At 44.7% G+C, this 16,281-nt stretch overlaps 2 protein-coding genes across 4 annotated transcripts in view; both read right to left on the bottom strand.

Annotated features, from left to right (window-relative positions):
- LOC123757302 (probable peptidyl-tRNA hydrolase 2) overlaps window positions 1–10,574 on the bottom strand; it is a 40,351-nt gene extending 29,777 nt beyond the window's left edge. The window contains exon 1 of one of the 3 annotated variants that reach the window (XM_045740863.2): window positions 10,461–10,574. The gene's annotated coding sequence lies outside the window, so the exon portion shown is untranslated. Of the gene's footprint in view, window positions 1–9,984; window positions 10,139–10,460 lie in introns of those variants that run through there. The other 2 variants (XM_069323610.1, XM_045740866.2) reach the window with 2 other exon arrangements.
- Window positions 10,575–13,525: 2,951 nt separating this feature from the next.
- LOC123757339 (cleavage and polyadenylation specificity factor subunit 6-like) lies at window positions 13,526–15,083 on the bottom strand. Its single transcript, XM_045740907.1, has 2 exons — window positions 14,872–15,083; window positions 13,526–14,180 (listed from the first exon to the last, which is right to left on the bottom strand). The coding sequence occupies exons 1-2, from the start codon at window positions 15,081–15,083 to the stop codon at window positions 13,526–13,528; spliced, it is 867 nt and encodes a 288-aa protein (XP_045596863.1).
- Window positions 15,084–16,281: the final 1,198 nt, after the last annotated feature.

Here is a 16,281-nt window from a genome sequence, read left to right as displayed (position 1 = left end):
ACAGGTCTCAAAGTGAGAAAGAGACAGACAGCCACGAAAGGTGCCCCAAGGCCACACAAGGTCGCTGAGGACCTACGACATTCACAAGATACCTGGCAGCCAGGACCCTGTTCGACCTCCAAAACCCCTGTGCCCAAATATTGTCCTAAGACATGTTTCCAAAGACAGCCGAAAGAGCGGCATACTTCCTAACATCATGGGCGTAAGGGTAGACTGCAGCCTTGGCTAGACTTAATAACATTGTGGGCAACCTGAGAAACAGGAGCCCTGGAACAGGGAACTAGGGAAACCGGATCAACCCAGAGCCCGTCCAATGACAGAACCGGTGGCCCGTAGGTTCATAGATGGCCTCTTACATGAGGCAAATGCATTATCTGCAGCCCTAACGGAAACTCACACCAAGGACTACCATGCTGGTGAAATATGGATTTCGGAGTGCAATCTTTTCAGATGTGACAGGAAACACAGGCTACAGGGTGAGGTCAGCCTGTACATCAAGGACACACTCATCTGTACTGAGCTGCTAATCATCACCACAAAGAACAGGTTGAGGGCTACAGTGGTGTCCCAGGTTACATAAAGGTTCAGGGAAGTGTAAAAGCAAATAAAATACAATAAACAAGTAAAAGTGAGTGAAAATAGCTAAGTGGAAAAGTTTGTTTTGGTTCTAGTACAAAAACAAAGATGGCCGCCACCACCACCACTGGAAATGTACACACACCTACAGATGATTGTTTCAAAGGATTCTCACCCCAAGATATAAGAAAAGGAGGTGTTCTTGGCAGGTTAGAAATAATTGAGGATATGCAAAAGAAGTATGAAGAAAAAGTGCTTAAATTGGAAGAGGACAATGGAGCTCTTAGGAGTGAGCTTTGCACTCTAAAAGGGAGTATGCTTCAGCAAGATAAGATTACTGCATTAACGGACAAGGTAACAAATCAGGAAGAGCAAATCAAGGAACTAGTGAAAGAAAATGAGGTGTGGAAAGTGAAGTGTGGTGACTTTGAAGAAATAAACAAGAAAATAGACTCATATGGTGAACAACTCCAAGGTAGCCTGAGAGCTAATATAGAGTTAGGCAAGGATCTCCAACTGGAAACTTCACTGATAACTCACATAGAGGAGGTGAATAAAGAACTAGAAAAGTATAAAGAATAAATAAAAGTGACATATGGTCAAGTTGTAAAAGAGAAAGAGACTATCAAAGAAGTGTGTTCCGAAGTCAAAACCAGAAATGACCAACAAGAAGCAGAAATTAGGCAAGCAATTAGGAAAGAACTGGTTACCAACAGTAAATTAGTACAAAACACTGCAGATAGAACTAAGTCCACAATAATTTTTGGATGTTTAGATAAGGAAATTTCATCTAGGGTGGACCGAGCAGCAGAAGAGATGAAAATAATAGAGAAAATAGTAGGTTTAGGAGAAGGCTCAAAGGAAAATGTCAGTGATTTTAGAAGAATACGAAAATATGAGAAAGAAAAGAACCGCCCCTTAAGGGTGACGTTTAATGGAGTGAAAAACATGATGGAAGTGCTTAGAAATGCCAGGAAATTGCAGAGTGATGAGATTGGCAAATTTTGGTCAATAAGACAAGACCTCTCCAAGGAAGACAGAGAAAAGCTGAAAATGAACCTAATTGAGGCAAAACGTTTAAATGGAGATAGAAATGAAGAAGACAAATTCTTTTTTCTACAAAGTGACAGGGGCTGGAAAGCTTGTGAAATGGTACATAAAAACAAAGCAACAAGATCAGTAGTGGAAGGGGGAGTAAAGAGCAAAGGAAAAGGGAACATGTTCCTGAAAATTGTATATACCAACATAGATGGAATGAGGTCAAAAACTTTGGAGTTGCAAGATATAATCCAGCTTAGGGTCCCAGATATTGTCGCATTATCAGAGATGAAACTTGAAGGAAATATAATAAATGAAGTCATATTCCCAAGAGGCTATTTAGTTTGGAGACGTGACAGGAAAACTAGGAAGGGAGGAGGAGTAGCTGTACTGGTGAAAAAACACCTGAAAGTAAGAGAGTTAATATTTGAAAACCCTCGAGATATTGACATAATGGCATTGCAGATCTGGAATCAGGATGATAAGCTGATAATTTTAAATGCCTACAGCCCACCAGCAAGCAACACATGGACAAAGGAAGAACTGGATGTCAAACGAGAGGGCCTCATAATGGTCATGAGAGATATTATTGTACAAGCAGATAAGGATAAATCACGACTGTTGATACTAGGGGACTTCAACTTTAAAGCAATAGACTGGGAGGCCTATGAAGCAAGAACGGAGGACTTTTGGACATGCAGATTTGTGAACCTCATTCTGGAGACATTCTTGTATCAACACATAAAGCAGGCCACAAGAATGAGGGAAGAAGATGTATCGTCAGTACTGGATCTAGTATTCACCAGGAAAGAATAAGAGATATTTGACATCCAGTACCTTCCTCCCTTGGGAAAGAGTGATCACGTCTTGTTAGACATTGATTATGCTTTAAGGTATCATCTAGAAGAAAATGGGGACATTGAAACAGTTGATAAACTCGATTTAAGGAGAGGTCACTATGGGGAACTTCAAATTTTTTTTAATGAATGTAATTGGACAGACTTGTTGCTAGGCAGGGAAGTAAATGAAATGTATGCCAAATTTTTACAAATATACGAGGAAGGCACACAAACATTCATACCAAAACAGAGATGCAGGGCCAGAAAACAGGATTGGTTCAACATAAATTGTGAGAGGGCCAGAGACAAAAAGACACAAAAATGGAATCAGTATAGGAAGAGGCCAAACCCCCAAACATACCAGCGATACAAAGATGCGAGAAATAACTATACGGCAGTAAGGAGAGAGGCAGAAAGAAATTTTGAAAAAGGGATAGTGGATAAATGTAAAACAGAACCGGGCCTATTCTACAAATTCATAAACAACAAATTGCAGGTAAAGGATAATATCCAGAGGTTGAAAATAGGAAACAGTTTCTCGGAAAATGAAAAGGAAATGTGTGAAACATTAAATGAAAAGTTCCAAAGTGTGTTTGTACAAAATGAAATCTTCAGAGAACCAGACACAATAAGAATTCCAGAGAACAACATAGAGCGGATAGAGGTGTCTAGAGATGAAGTGGAAAATATGCTAAAGGAGCTCAGTAAGAACAAAGCAGCTGGCCCAGATGGAGTTTCACCATGGGTTCTGAGAGAATGTGCATATGAGCTTAGCATTCCACTTCACCTGATCTTTCAGGCATCCCTGTGTACAGGAATCGTAGCAGACGTGTGGAAACAGGCTAACATAGTTCCAATCTACAAAAGTGGCAGCAGGGAAGACCCCCTCAATTATAGACCTGTATCATTGACTAGTGAAATAGTGAAAGTATTGGAAAACTAATCAAAACTAAATGGATAGAACACCTGGAGAGAAATGATATATCAGACAAACAGGTTTTCGATCTGGAAGATCCTGTGTATCGAATTTACTCAGTTTCTATGATCGAGCCACATAGATATTACAGAAAAGAGATGGTTGGGTTGACTGCATCTATCTGGACCTAAAAAAGGCTTTCGACTGAGTTCCACATAAGAGGTTGTTCTGGAAACTGGAAAATATTGGAGGGGTGACAGGTAAGCTTTTAACATGGATGAAAAACTTTCTGACTGATAGAAAAATGAGGGCAGTAATCAGAGGCAATGTATCGGACTGGAGAAATGTCACAAGTGGAGTACCACAGGGTTCAGTTCTTGCACCAGTGATGTTTATTGTCTACATAAATGATCTACCAGTTGCTATACAGAATTATATTAACATGTTTGCTGATGATGCTAAGATAATAGGAAGGATAAGAAACTTAGATGATTGTCATGCCCTTCAAGATGACCTGGACAAAATAAGTATATGGAGCACCATTTGGCAAATGGAATTTAATGTTAATAAATGCCATGTTATGGGATGTGGAATAGGAGAACATAGACCCCACACAACCTATATATTATGTGAGAAATCTTTAAAGAATTCTGATAAAGAAAGAGATCTAAGGGTGGTTCTAGATAGAAACCTATCACCTGAGGACCACATAAAGAATATTGTGCGAGGAGCCTATGCCACACTTTCTAACTTCAGAATTGCTTTTAAATACATGGATGGCGATATACTAAAGAAATTGTTCACGACTTTTGTTAGGCCAAAGTTAGAATATGCAGCGGTTGTGTGGTGCCCATATCTTAAGAAGCACATCAACAAACTGGAAAAGGTGCAAAGACACGCTACTAAGTGGCTTTCAGAACTGAAGGGCAAGAGCTACGAGGAGAGGTTAGAGCCATTAAAAATGCCAAAACTAGAAGACAGAAGAAAAAGAGGTGATATGATCACTACATACAAAATAGTAACAGGAATTGATAAAATCGATAGGGAAGATTTCCTGAGACCTGGAACTTTAAGAACAAGAGGTCATAGATATAAACTAGCTAAACACAGATGCCGAAGAAATATAAGAAAATTACTTTCACAGAGTGGTAGACAGTTGAAACAAATTAGGTGAGAAGGTGGTGGAGGCCAAGACCGTCAGTAGTTTCAAAGCGTTATATGACAAAGAGTGCTGGGAAGAGAGGACACCACGAGCGTAGCTCTCATCCTGTAACTACACTTAGGTAATTACACTTAGGTAATTACAAATGATATGGTGGAAGTGCTAATAATCAAAACAGAGATCTTAAATGTAGTTATGGTCCTTGCATATATGTCACTGGAGGCAAATCATCAGCAGTTTAAAGACCAACTAATGAAAATAGAACACTGCTTGGAAAACCTCACAAATCCAGCCCCAAACATCATCCTGCTTAGGGACTTCAACCTATGGTACCTGAAATGGAAGACCATAGCTGATACAGTTGTATCAGAGAGAATTCCAGGAAGTAGCCTAAATTAACAGGCACATGCAAATAACCTGCTATAGATGTGCAACAGGTTTGCCTTAACCACCGTGCTGTGCCGAGTTTATTGCGAAATTTTCCCTGTACACATGAAATAAAGTGTTCCCAAAAAATTATTTTTTTCTTTGTAAAATAATAAGTTCCCCTCCCTGAACATGTTTATGTAAAAATAAATACCAAATTCCACTTACTTTGGCTGTGGGGACGTGGACAAGGTGCGCTGTGACGTCATCAGGGCCTGGTCGCCCATGCATGAATCGCCCAGAAACGGTCGGTCACGCAGGCCATTCAAGCACCAGGTGTTGCCACAAATATATTTTCAATTATTTGTTCTATGTATTTCCAATGCGGTTTTATTTATTTTTTTGTTTTTATCGTACGATGCATATTTGTGTCCTTTACAATATGTATACAGTAGAACATTCATAATGTTCCATGGAACTGTGATACATGTGTCAATAATGTGTCCACAATAAATGTTTATTGTCAAAATATTACTTGTTAAAAATTCACTAAAATTACAATATATACAGTTTCACACACTATTTATACAGTAACACACTGTATTACACACTCAGTACTTTGGAAGAGAGTAATAATCAACGAAGTAGTCCATGGTACACAGCGCAACTTCGCTCTCGTTGCACAGATAAATTTTCGCTTCCTGTTTCTTCATTCTGTGTGCTTGCAAATAACGCACTCACATACACCCTTGGCTTTAGTACTTGTAGGTTGTATGTAGCCAAGCTTGTAAAGCATAAGGTAGTATTGAAAAGATTATAGGAAAAGATCAATTTGTAAGGTAGTCTTGAAAAGATCGCTTTGTATGGTCCCACACAGAAAGAGATTCAGCTAGCCTCAAAGAGCGTCCGTCAATTAGGAAGAGATTCAGGTATTCTTGAAAATATCTATGGAAAACACCACCATGGAAGCCGCTAACACTGTTCATCTATGCTACTTGTATCAGATGCATCATCACTGAACGCAGAAAACGATTCATCTATGAATCATCTAAATAAATTGGAGATAGCATAGGATAGCATAGGAGGTGACGCTATCACCTCTGAGCGTCAGGGGTGACGCTCAGAGCTACAACTGGATACGCTCGCTGTATCGTCCTCATAGGTGCTTTATCACCTTCATCCGACCTTTGTGTTAGGACCTTATTGTGCCTAGCTTCACTAATATTATGACCCTTATGTTCTTCAAACAATAAGGTTTGAATTTCACCGACAGCGTTATCTTTTAACACCGCGTCGGACAGGTGTTCGGGAGCCAGAGGCGCGTGCGCAACCCATGGTTACTCATTCAGTACTAACCCAGCCAGCAGCCCTAGAGCATTCTGGGAATTTTTTCCAAGATGGCTGCCTCTCACTGGAGGTCCTAAGAGTCCATTTCGTACACAACCAACCTCGTACACATTTAGAATTGGTACCGAAAAATCAAAAAGAGTTTTCTCAGTTGGCGCAGTTAAGTGGTTAAGGGTTAAGGGCCGATGCGAACCCAGAGATGCCGACCTCCATACAGAACGAACTCCACGCCAACCAGACGAAGAAGGCATCAGGGAGCCCACCAACTCAGAAACTGGCACCATAGTCCTACCCTGACTAAACAAGGCCCAAGCCCTGGTACGACTCTTTCTAGAGGGCCAGGAGGGACCCCCTCGGAGAACAAGTCCGAAATAGGCCGGCATCTCGCAGAAGCCGCCGACAGAAACTGAGCACCATAGACCTCTGGGAACAATAGAGGACAAAACGGCAAAAAAGACTGAAGAGTCATGACCCAAGCCGAAGCCAACGGTAGAACTAACACAGCCAGACGAAACGCGAGATGAGAGGTGAAAAACATAGAAACCTCCTCTCGGAGGATCGGTGCAAACAGCTGCACCAGACCAACATCATTACGAGGTGCAGGTCTAAGAAGCACTCATTGTGAAACTCCTGAGAGCCCCCTAAGAACACCAGCTTACTTCCTGCAGGAGATAAGCACTTAAAGCCTGCTGAACCTTCGCAGGGAAAATCCGAGAGTAAGAAAACCTCTGAAAGTATGACTCTGAGGAACCCAAAGGCCCCCCGGAAACTAACCCAGGGGAAGCCCCACCCAACACACTCTTGATGGTTATCTTGAGGTTATCTTGAGATGATATCGGGGCATTTTAGTGTCCCCACGGCCCGGTCCTCGACCAGGCCTCCACCCCCAGGAAGCAGCCTGTGACAGCTGACTAACACCCAGGTACCTATTTTACTGCTAGGTAACAGGGGCATAGGGTGAAAGAAACTCTGCCCATTGTTTCTCGCCAGCGCCTTGGATCGAACCTAGGACCACAGGATCACAAGTCCAGCGTTCTGTCTGCTCGGCCGACCGGCTCCCTCAAATTACCCTCCCTCACTCACAAAGGGAAGGAGGGTACAAAAAAAACTCCCATGCAGAAGACCCTATTCAGAGGGTACAAGGGCCCAAGTGGGGTCAAAAAGAACCCAATAGTTCCAAGAGGACTCCCCCCCAAGCCCCAGAAACCATCAACAAAGGCGCCGGGTGCAGAGCCCTCATCCACGCCCACCACCCCAGAAGGAAAGGCTTCGAAGAAGGGAGTCTGCTGGATTGACTCAGAAGCCTTGGTGGTAAAGAGGGGGCTCAACCACCTCTGCCCCCGCATCAGAAGGGGCAGCCCACCACACCATTGATGTGTTGTTGTGCATAGTCATATACGCATCTTTCTACATTACCACTTGTGCAGTATTCGGGAGGATATATCTTCATGCAAACTGCACGCATTGCGAAGAAGACGACTCTGCCTGAATATAATGCATTATATAATAATATAATTTTATTGCACATAAAATGTGTTCAAAAGGAATTACCGGAAAAATAGGCAGATGGATCTACAATTTCCTGACTAACAGAACCCAATGTGTAATAGTCAACAAAATAAAATCCAGCCCATCAACTGTGAAGAGCTTAGTCCCCCAGGGTACTGTGCTTGCTCCAGTACTTTTTCTCATCCTCATATCGGACATAGACAAGAACACAACCTATAGCACTGTATCATCCTTTGCAGATGACACTAGGATCTACATGGGAGTAGGCAACATAGAGGACACGGCAAACCTCCAATCAGATGTAGATCAGGTCTTTCTATGGGCTACAGAAAATAATATGGTGTTTAACGAAGATAAGTTCCAGCTCATGCGCTACGGAAAAAATGAAAATATAAAAACAGAAACCCCGTACAAAACTCAGGCAAATCATAACACAGAACGAAAAGGCAATGTAAAGGATCTGGATGAACTCATGCCAGAAAACCTTACCTTTAAAGAACACAAAAAAGTAGCCGTCACAACTGCAAGAAAAATGACAGGTTGGATAACAAGAACTTACCACACTAGAGATGCTGTACCGGTGATGATACTTTTCAAAACGCTAGTGCTCTCTATAGTGGAGTACTGCTGCACAATGACAGCCCTTTTCAAAGCTGGAGAAATTGCTGACCTGGAGAGCGTGTAGAGATCCTTTACTGCTAGAATCCACTCAGTAAAACATCTAAACTACTGGGACCAACTAAAGAGCCTAAATCTGTATTCCCTTGAGTGCAGGTGGGAGAGATACATAATAATCTATACGTGGAAAATAATTGTGGGGCTGATCCCAAACCTGTACACAGAAATAACATCACATGAGACCAGAAGGCATGGCAGGATGTGCAGAATACCCCCCGTTGAAAAGCAGAGGTGCAACAGGTACTCTGAGAGAGAACTCTATCAACATCAGAGGTCCGAGACTGTTCAACACGCTTCCGCTACACATAAGGGGCATAACTGGCCGACCCCTCACAGTGTTTAAGAGAGAACTTGACAAACACCTCCAAAGGACACTTGATCAACCAGGCTGTGACTTATATGTCAGGCTGCGAGCAGCCGCGTCCTACAGCCTGGTTGATCAGTCCAGCAACCAGGAGGCTTGGTCGACGACCGGGCCGCGGGGACGCTAAGCCCCGGAAGCACCTCAAGGTAACCTCAAAGTAGTCAAGAGACTGAATTGTGAGTCAAAGTATGTTTGGGAGTTAGTTGCAATTCAGATAGATTAGGGTAGATTATGGCAGGGTAAGTTAGAGTACATTAAGTAACATGGGGTTGATGTATATGAGGTTAGGTTAGGTTGGGGTAGGTTAGTTCAAAATGGATTATGTTATCTTGTCGTATTTTGTATTTTTACATCTGGGATGTGATTGCATCGGTCTTCTTTAATGTGCCAGTAGTACACTGTGTTAAATATCTTTGGGTGGTTGGATAATGTGTCGTTAGAGTGTGTGTTTAATGTGGTTTTTCAGTCAAAATGCCAGGTAGTTGGGAGGTTTGTAAAGCTGGGGATTTCTTACTCTTGGTACCAGTGGTTGTGGTTTGTGGCAAGTCAACCTGGGAAGTGACTTGGGTAAGGCATGCTAAGGAGTTATTTAGAAGTTTGCCCAGCATCAGTTCAAATGATTTATATACAGCAATGAGAGCTGTGTTAGGGAGGATGTCATTGTCCGTACATGTTGATGGGGTGTCTGTTGGGTCAGCCTTGGGGATGGGTTGGTTTACTTGTGCAAAAAATTTAGTTAGAAGTCGGTCCAGCATCTTTTCTAGTGCATTTTCAATGCGAGTGATAAAGAGTTTCAACAAGATTGAAACTTAGTTGTATGTTTTGAAGGAGAGGATTGGACTCTGGGGGTGTAGGATTATCAGTGACAGCCATATCAGGTACAAGCAAAGGTTGTGGTTGAGTGTGGGGTAGAGGTTGATGATAGACTTGGTTAGGTTGTTTCAGTGCACTACTGTATAGCAGGTTGTTAGTAGGGAGAACCTTAGCTTTTGCTGCTATGAATGAAGGATATTGTTTGAATATAATGTCATGATTGCCACCACAGATTGAGTAGGTTAGTATATCTGACACACAGTCCTGTGTGTAATGGGAACCAGAGAATTTCCCACATTTAATGTCTTTGGTGCAGCCTTTCCAGGTATGGTTGAAACCTTTACATCTAAAGCACTGAGTGGGACGTGGTACTTACACATCTAGTTTATGGAGGAAGCCGTTAATCCAAACCCAATAAGGGGAAAAGTAGTTTAGAAAAGTAAGCAAGGCAGTGCATGTATCACTCAGTTCTCCGTTTGTTCTGCCCATAATTTTTTTGACTCTGAACATTGGAATGTCATCTGTCTGAAGTTGCCTTGATGTCGTCTGCACTAATGCCTACAACATGTCAGATTACATATTTCACTAATCGGTCACCTAGTGGTTGGTAGCATCTAACTTTGTATCCACAGATGTCAGTAACGTCTGAAAGCTCTAGTTCCTCGCTGTGTTGTGGTCCACTGCGATTAAATTCCTTTGTATATTAGGTCTGATATCGTACACTTTGATCTGAAATATCTTTGGAATGACTTTATATGGGATACTTTGTACCCAGCTTTTTTTTCGAAAACGCTCCTATTTTCATCAAAGGCAATGAAGAAAGTTTGCATACCAGGAGAACTTTTGTCCTACCTTGACTGAGCGGTCCGGTCTCGTGTTTATCCGAGTGTTGTCCCCTCGCTAGTCGGTTGCCTCTCTTTTCCTCCTCTGCCATTTTCTCTGATCTCCGCTGTGTTGTATGGGGAACTAAAGTCACTATAGGGATTTTACCATTGCGCCATCGTTATTACATAGAGTAAAACTACATGATTTAATGACTGTTTTAATATTATCACTGCATGTATATCATAAACCATATCAATCAACCACAGAAGGTGATCGGTGCTTCTAAAATGCTAAGCTAACCTACATACGTAAATACATAGATATACAGATTTACGTATGCCCTACATAAAGTGTTCGATGTGTTTTTTACATACTATCATTAATGTGCATTTACAAAGGTTAAATGTAATTCTGACCACCTTCCATATATACTTTATACACATACATGTACACACACACACACATACGTACATATACATATATACATACATATACATATATACTTACATATACACACACACATTCATTTTCATACATTTGTCTCTTTTACTCTGACAGGGTGAGATAGCTGATAGAGAAACTAGTGTGCACTTAAGCACTTAATCACTGAAGGTGATTAAGGTGCATTTACATGCTAAGGTTATATACTTACATCACATACATACATTGTATAATTGATACATTACATGGTTAATCTTGAGTACAAGTCCAATATATCATCAAGTGTTCCAGTACTCATATAGTAATTACAGAGTTCCGCATGCCTTAGCCCAGGAGGGCGAAAGTCAGCTAGTATGGGACATTCTACAATATAATATTCAAGAGAGTGCATGTTTTCTCTTTCACAAAGTTGACACATTGTGAACTCGACATTTGGGGTTTAAGAAAGCAGCCAGATACGTCTATGTCCCAGGCGTATTCTGGCCACTATAACATCACATTGCTGGGTTCTTGTTCTATTAGTCCCATATGTGAATGTCTCCTCACGATATCTATCATTGCACTGCTTGGGTGCACCATGCACTGCTTTGGTGCACTGTGCACTGCTTGGGTGCACTGTGCACTGCAATAAACAATTCAAGTCAGCTGTGGGAGAATCTTGAGAGACCATCCTCTCACACGTTATGCCTGTAAATTGGCATCACACGTAGATGCCAATTTACATGACGCGGGCGTGGACCACTAATTCCTCTGAGCTTCAGTAGCAGTCAGTTGAAAATTTCAGCCTAGCAGAAGTAGTTCTGGAATCTTTCCTTATTAAGACTACTCATAGCTAAGTAAACAGATCCTCTGCCTCACTTGCGTTGGGTCCGTGGTTCGAGTCTCCTAGTGCCCAGGTGTATGAAATTTTTATTTCCATGGAAGTGTGGATGACAATTAATAATAATAAGAGTAATAATTCAAAGAATAATAAAAGTTTTTCTCGTGATAATGATATAATAATAATGAGAAAATCAGGTGGAGCTCTGAGGTGACTCGAACCTGCGGCTGAGAGAGTCCCAGCCACTGTAACTATCTACACCACACACGACCATCATTAATATAAACGTGCGTGCGTGCGAGCGCAGATTCAAGTGATTGAAGGGAAAAACTTTCTCAACCTAAAAGCACAAAATCTTAGCCATAATTCAGTAGAATCTCGACATTCTTGTTGTTGTAAACCATAGAACGATGGTCAAGTGACGTTGATGGCGACGCCAGAGCGACTTTGGTGGCGATGTTAGAGCAACGTTGGTGGCGACGCCAGAGCAACGTTGGTGGCGATGTCAGGGCAACGTTGGTGGCGATGTCAGGGCAACGTTGGTGGCGACGGCAGAACAACGTTGGTGGCGACGGCAGAACAACGTTGGTGGCGACGGCAGAACAACGTTGGTGGCGACGTCAGAGTAACGTTGGTGGCAACGGCAGAACAACGTTGGCGGCGACGTCAGAGTAACGTTGGTGGCGACGGCACAACAACGTTGGTGGCGACGTCAGAGTAACGTTGGTGACGATGTCAGAGCAACGTTGGTGGCGACGTCAGAGTAACGTTGATGACGATGTCAGGGCAACGTTAGTGGCTACGTCAGTGCAACGCTGGTGGGGACGTCTGAGCAACGTTCGTGGCGACGTCAGAGCAACCAGACACCACTTGGCAACCTAGCTACTCATGCTGTCCTTGAACCCAGTGTACACTGTCCAAGAGTGGCGTTGTTTCGACGTGTCATCAACGTTGATGGCGTTGAGCTGGTGTTGCTCTTGAATATCGTTAATTTGGTGTTGGTCTTAACGCCTATCAACCTGTGGAAGATTATTAAGACAGCCACAATTGCATGCCAACTGACCATCCAGCGAGTGTACATTAGTGCCCACACACACTCAGCCCCATCAACAAGAGACGCTTCTGGTGTACCACTCCCACAACACCCCCAAGATGGCACCACCGCACCTGCAGCCTCTACGTGAAGGGGGACAGGTGTTTGGTGTGACAGGTGTGTGGTGTGACAGGTGTGTGGTGTGACAGGTATGTGGTGTGACAGGTGTGTGGTATGACAGGTGCATGGTGTGACAGGTGTGTGGTGTGACAGGTGTGGAGTGACAGATGCATGGTGTGACAGAGGTGTTGGGTGACAGGTGTGTGGTGCTACAGGTGTGGGGTGTGACAGGTGTGTTGTGTGACAGGTGTGGAGTGACAGATGCATGGTGTGTAGTGTGGCAGGTGTTGGGTGTGACTGGTATGTGATGTGACACGTAACAGAGGTATGGTGTGACAGAGGTGTTGGGTGACAGGTGTATGGTGTGACACGTATGGCATGTGACAAAGGTGTGGTGTGACAGAGGTGTTGGGTGACAGGTGTCACACCACACAACGGTAAAGTCAATCCCACTTTTCTAACATTTTCTTCCTTCACAAAACAGTCAGAATTAATATGAATAAATATTAATAACATTTACTAACATATTCTAAAATAATGATGTTCAAGTGTATCAGAACATTTTTCGGGAAAGGGAACAAAAGCGACCAGCGTCAGTCACCGTCACCACCACCAGCGTCACCGTCACCACCACCACCGTCGCCACCACAATCACTGTCGTCAATGTGGGAGGAGTGGTTAGGCCTTAATTGTCGTCACAAGTGGGACCCCAAGTGGGTTCCAGTCGCCCTCCTGGTGACAGTGTTGCTGTTGGTAATACACTCCCGAGTGATCTACAGGTTCGTCATGCAGGTCCGCCAGCGAGGCTCCTGGTTCCCCTGTGGCAGGACCAGCGAGCAGGTCCCCCAGGGCAGGTGCAAGAGGCTGAGGGCCTGGTTGCCCTGTGGCAGGACCACCGAGCAGGTCCCCCAGGGCAGGTGCAAGAGGCTGAGGGCCTGGTTGCCCTGTGGCAGGACCAGCGAGCAGGTCCCCCAGGGCAGGTGCAGGAGGCTGAGGGCCTGGTTGCCCTGTGGCAGGACCACCGAGCAGGTCCCCCAGGGCAGGTGCAAGAGGCTGAGGGCCTGGTTGCCCTGTGGCAGGACCACCGAGCAGGTCCCCCAGGGTAGGTGCAGGAGGCTGAGGGCCTGGTTGCCCTGTAGCAGGACCACCGAGCAGGTCCCCCAGGGCAGGTGCAAGAGGCTGAGGGCCTGGTTGCCCTGTGGCAGGACCACCGAGCAGGTCCCCCAGGGCAGGTGCAGGAGGCTGAGGGCCTGGTTGCCCTGTGGAAGGATCGCCAAGCAGGTCCCCCAGGGACTGTGGTCTAGTATCAAGACCTGTGTGTCCTGGGGGAAATCTACAGAGACCGTGGCCCGCAGGTCACTGTGGTCGAGTATTAAGACCTGTGTGTCCTGGGGGAAATCTACAGAGACCGTGGCCCGCAGGTCACTGTGGTCGAGTATCAAGACCTGTGTGTCCTGGGGGAAATCTACAGAGACCGTGGCCCGCAGGTCACTGTGGTCTAGTATCAAGACCAGTGTGTCCTGGGGGAACTCTACAGAGACCGTGGCCCGCAAGTCACTGTGGTCGAGTATCAAGACCTGTGTGTCCTGGGGGAAATCTACAGAGACCGTGGCCCGCAGGTCACTGTGGTCGAGTATCAAGACCTGTGTGTCCTGGGGGAAATCTACAGAGACCGTGGCCCGCAGGTCACTGTGGTCTAGTATCAAGACCTGTGTGTCCTGGGGGAAATCTACAGAGACAGTAGCCCGCAGGTCACTGTGGTCTAGTATCAAGACCAGTGTGTCCTGGGGGAACTCTACAGAGACCGTGGCCCGCAAGTCACTGTGGCCGAGTATCAAGACCTGTGTGTCCTGGGGGAAGTCTACAGAGACCGTGGCCCGCAAGTCACTGTGGTCTAGTATCAAGACCTGTGTGTCCTGGGGAAAATCTACAGAGGCCGTGGCCCGCAGTTTACTGTGGACCACGTTGAAGACCTGTGTTTCCTGGGGAAGGAACACTAAGCAGGTCCCCCAGGACCTGCTGACCTGGGCGTGTCATCACTGGGTCTGCCTTCTGGTGACGGTGCTGCTGGTGGTAGTCTGCGTCCTGTTGGTGCGGCGTAACAACGCCTCCCGCCGGCGTAGACTGCAGCAGGTGCTGTCGGAGGAGACAGTCCTGAGGACAGACCAAGTGACAGTCCAGTCGTCCTCGTGGACTCCGCCCAGCGATCCGTCCTCGGGAGAGTTGTACATCCCATCGTGGAGTGCGAGGTCAGGGTGGAGGCGCGCCTCCTACAGGCTGCCAGAGTGGCTGTTCATCCTCCCCAGCTGTTATTACAGCCACTCCTCCTCCATCACCCCAGGGGTGCCCTGCGTCAGACATGACGTAACCTCTACAACCCCATCCGGCTCTTAACACCCAACCGGCCATATACACCACATAAATACCGTAAAGCTGTATATTTGACAATGGATCGCCCGTTTAAGCTTCACTGCCATGGATGACAAACACTGACCATCTGACCAGCGTGTGTCTTAGGTTAGCTGGCCTGTATAGTTCAGGCCAGCTAATAATTGTTAAATATTTACAATTATTATTATAACAATTATCATAATAATAATTGTTGTATTTAATAATTATCACTCTTCCTTCTACTTAGTCTTGAAGGAGGCCGGCCTCGGGTGAAAAGGGGCAGTGACGATCCTTGTCTGGAACCCGTAGGTGCGGGACCGGGACGTCTACCTCCCGAGGGTCGTGCGGCCCTCCAGGCTCTGCTTCAGGAGGCTGGGGTCGTTCATACCCTTGATGATACTTGATTGATGGGGTTCTGGGAGTTCTTCTACTCGCCCGGCCCGAGGCCAGGCTTGACTTGTGATCAGAGTTTGGTCCACTAGGCTGTTGCTTGGAGCGGCCCGCAGGACCACAGCCCGGTTGGTCCGGCACTCCTTGGAGGAATAAATCTAGTTTCCTCTTGAAAATGTCCACGGTTGTTCCGGCAATATTTCTTATGCTTGCTGGGAGGGTGTTGAACAACCGCGGACCTCTGATGTTTATACAGTGCTCTCTGATTGTGCCTATGGCACCCCTGCTCTTCACTGGTTCTATTCTGCATTTTCTTCCATATCGTTCACTCCAGTACGTTGTTATTTTACTGTGTAGATTTGGTACTTGTCCCTCCAGTATCTTCCAGGTGTCTATTCAGATATCCAGGTATCTTCCAAAGGGCCTATTGGCCTATGTTTCTTGATGCTTCTATATTGGTGCGGAGGCCTGAAGTGGGTAGAATATAGTTGTGCATTAATTGGCTGTTGATTGCTGGTGTCGACTTCTTAATGTGTAGTGCCTCGCAGCACTATATATATATATATATATATATATATATATATATATATATATATATATATATATATATATATATATATATATATATATATATATATATATATATATATATA

Source organism: Procambarus clarkii, chromosome 13 (genome assembly GCF_040958095.1).
Source record: "Procambarus clarkii isolate CNS0578487 chromosome 13, FALCON_Pclarkii_2.0, whole genome shotgun sequence".
Classification (NCBI taxonomy): Eukaryota; Metazoa; Arthropoda; class Malacostraca; order Decapoda; family Cambaridae; genus Procambarus; species Procambarus clarkii.
This window is presented reverse-complemented; position numbering and strand designations above follow the sequence as displayed.

What these genes read in the sequence shown, in the direction of transcription:
- LOC123757339 (XM_045740907.1), bottom strand. Translation starts at nt 15,083, where the DNA reads ATGGGATGTACAACTCTCCCGAGGACGGATCGCTGGGCGGAGTCCACG. An exon ending in CCCAGTGATGACACGCCCAG is followed by an intron (nt 14,181 to 14,871) that starts GTCAGCAGGTCC and finishes CGGTCTCTGTAG; the next exon opens with ATTTCCCCCAGGACACACAG.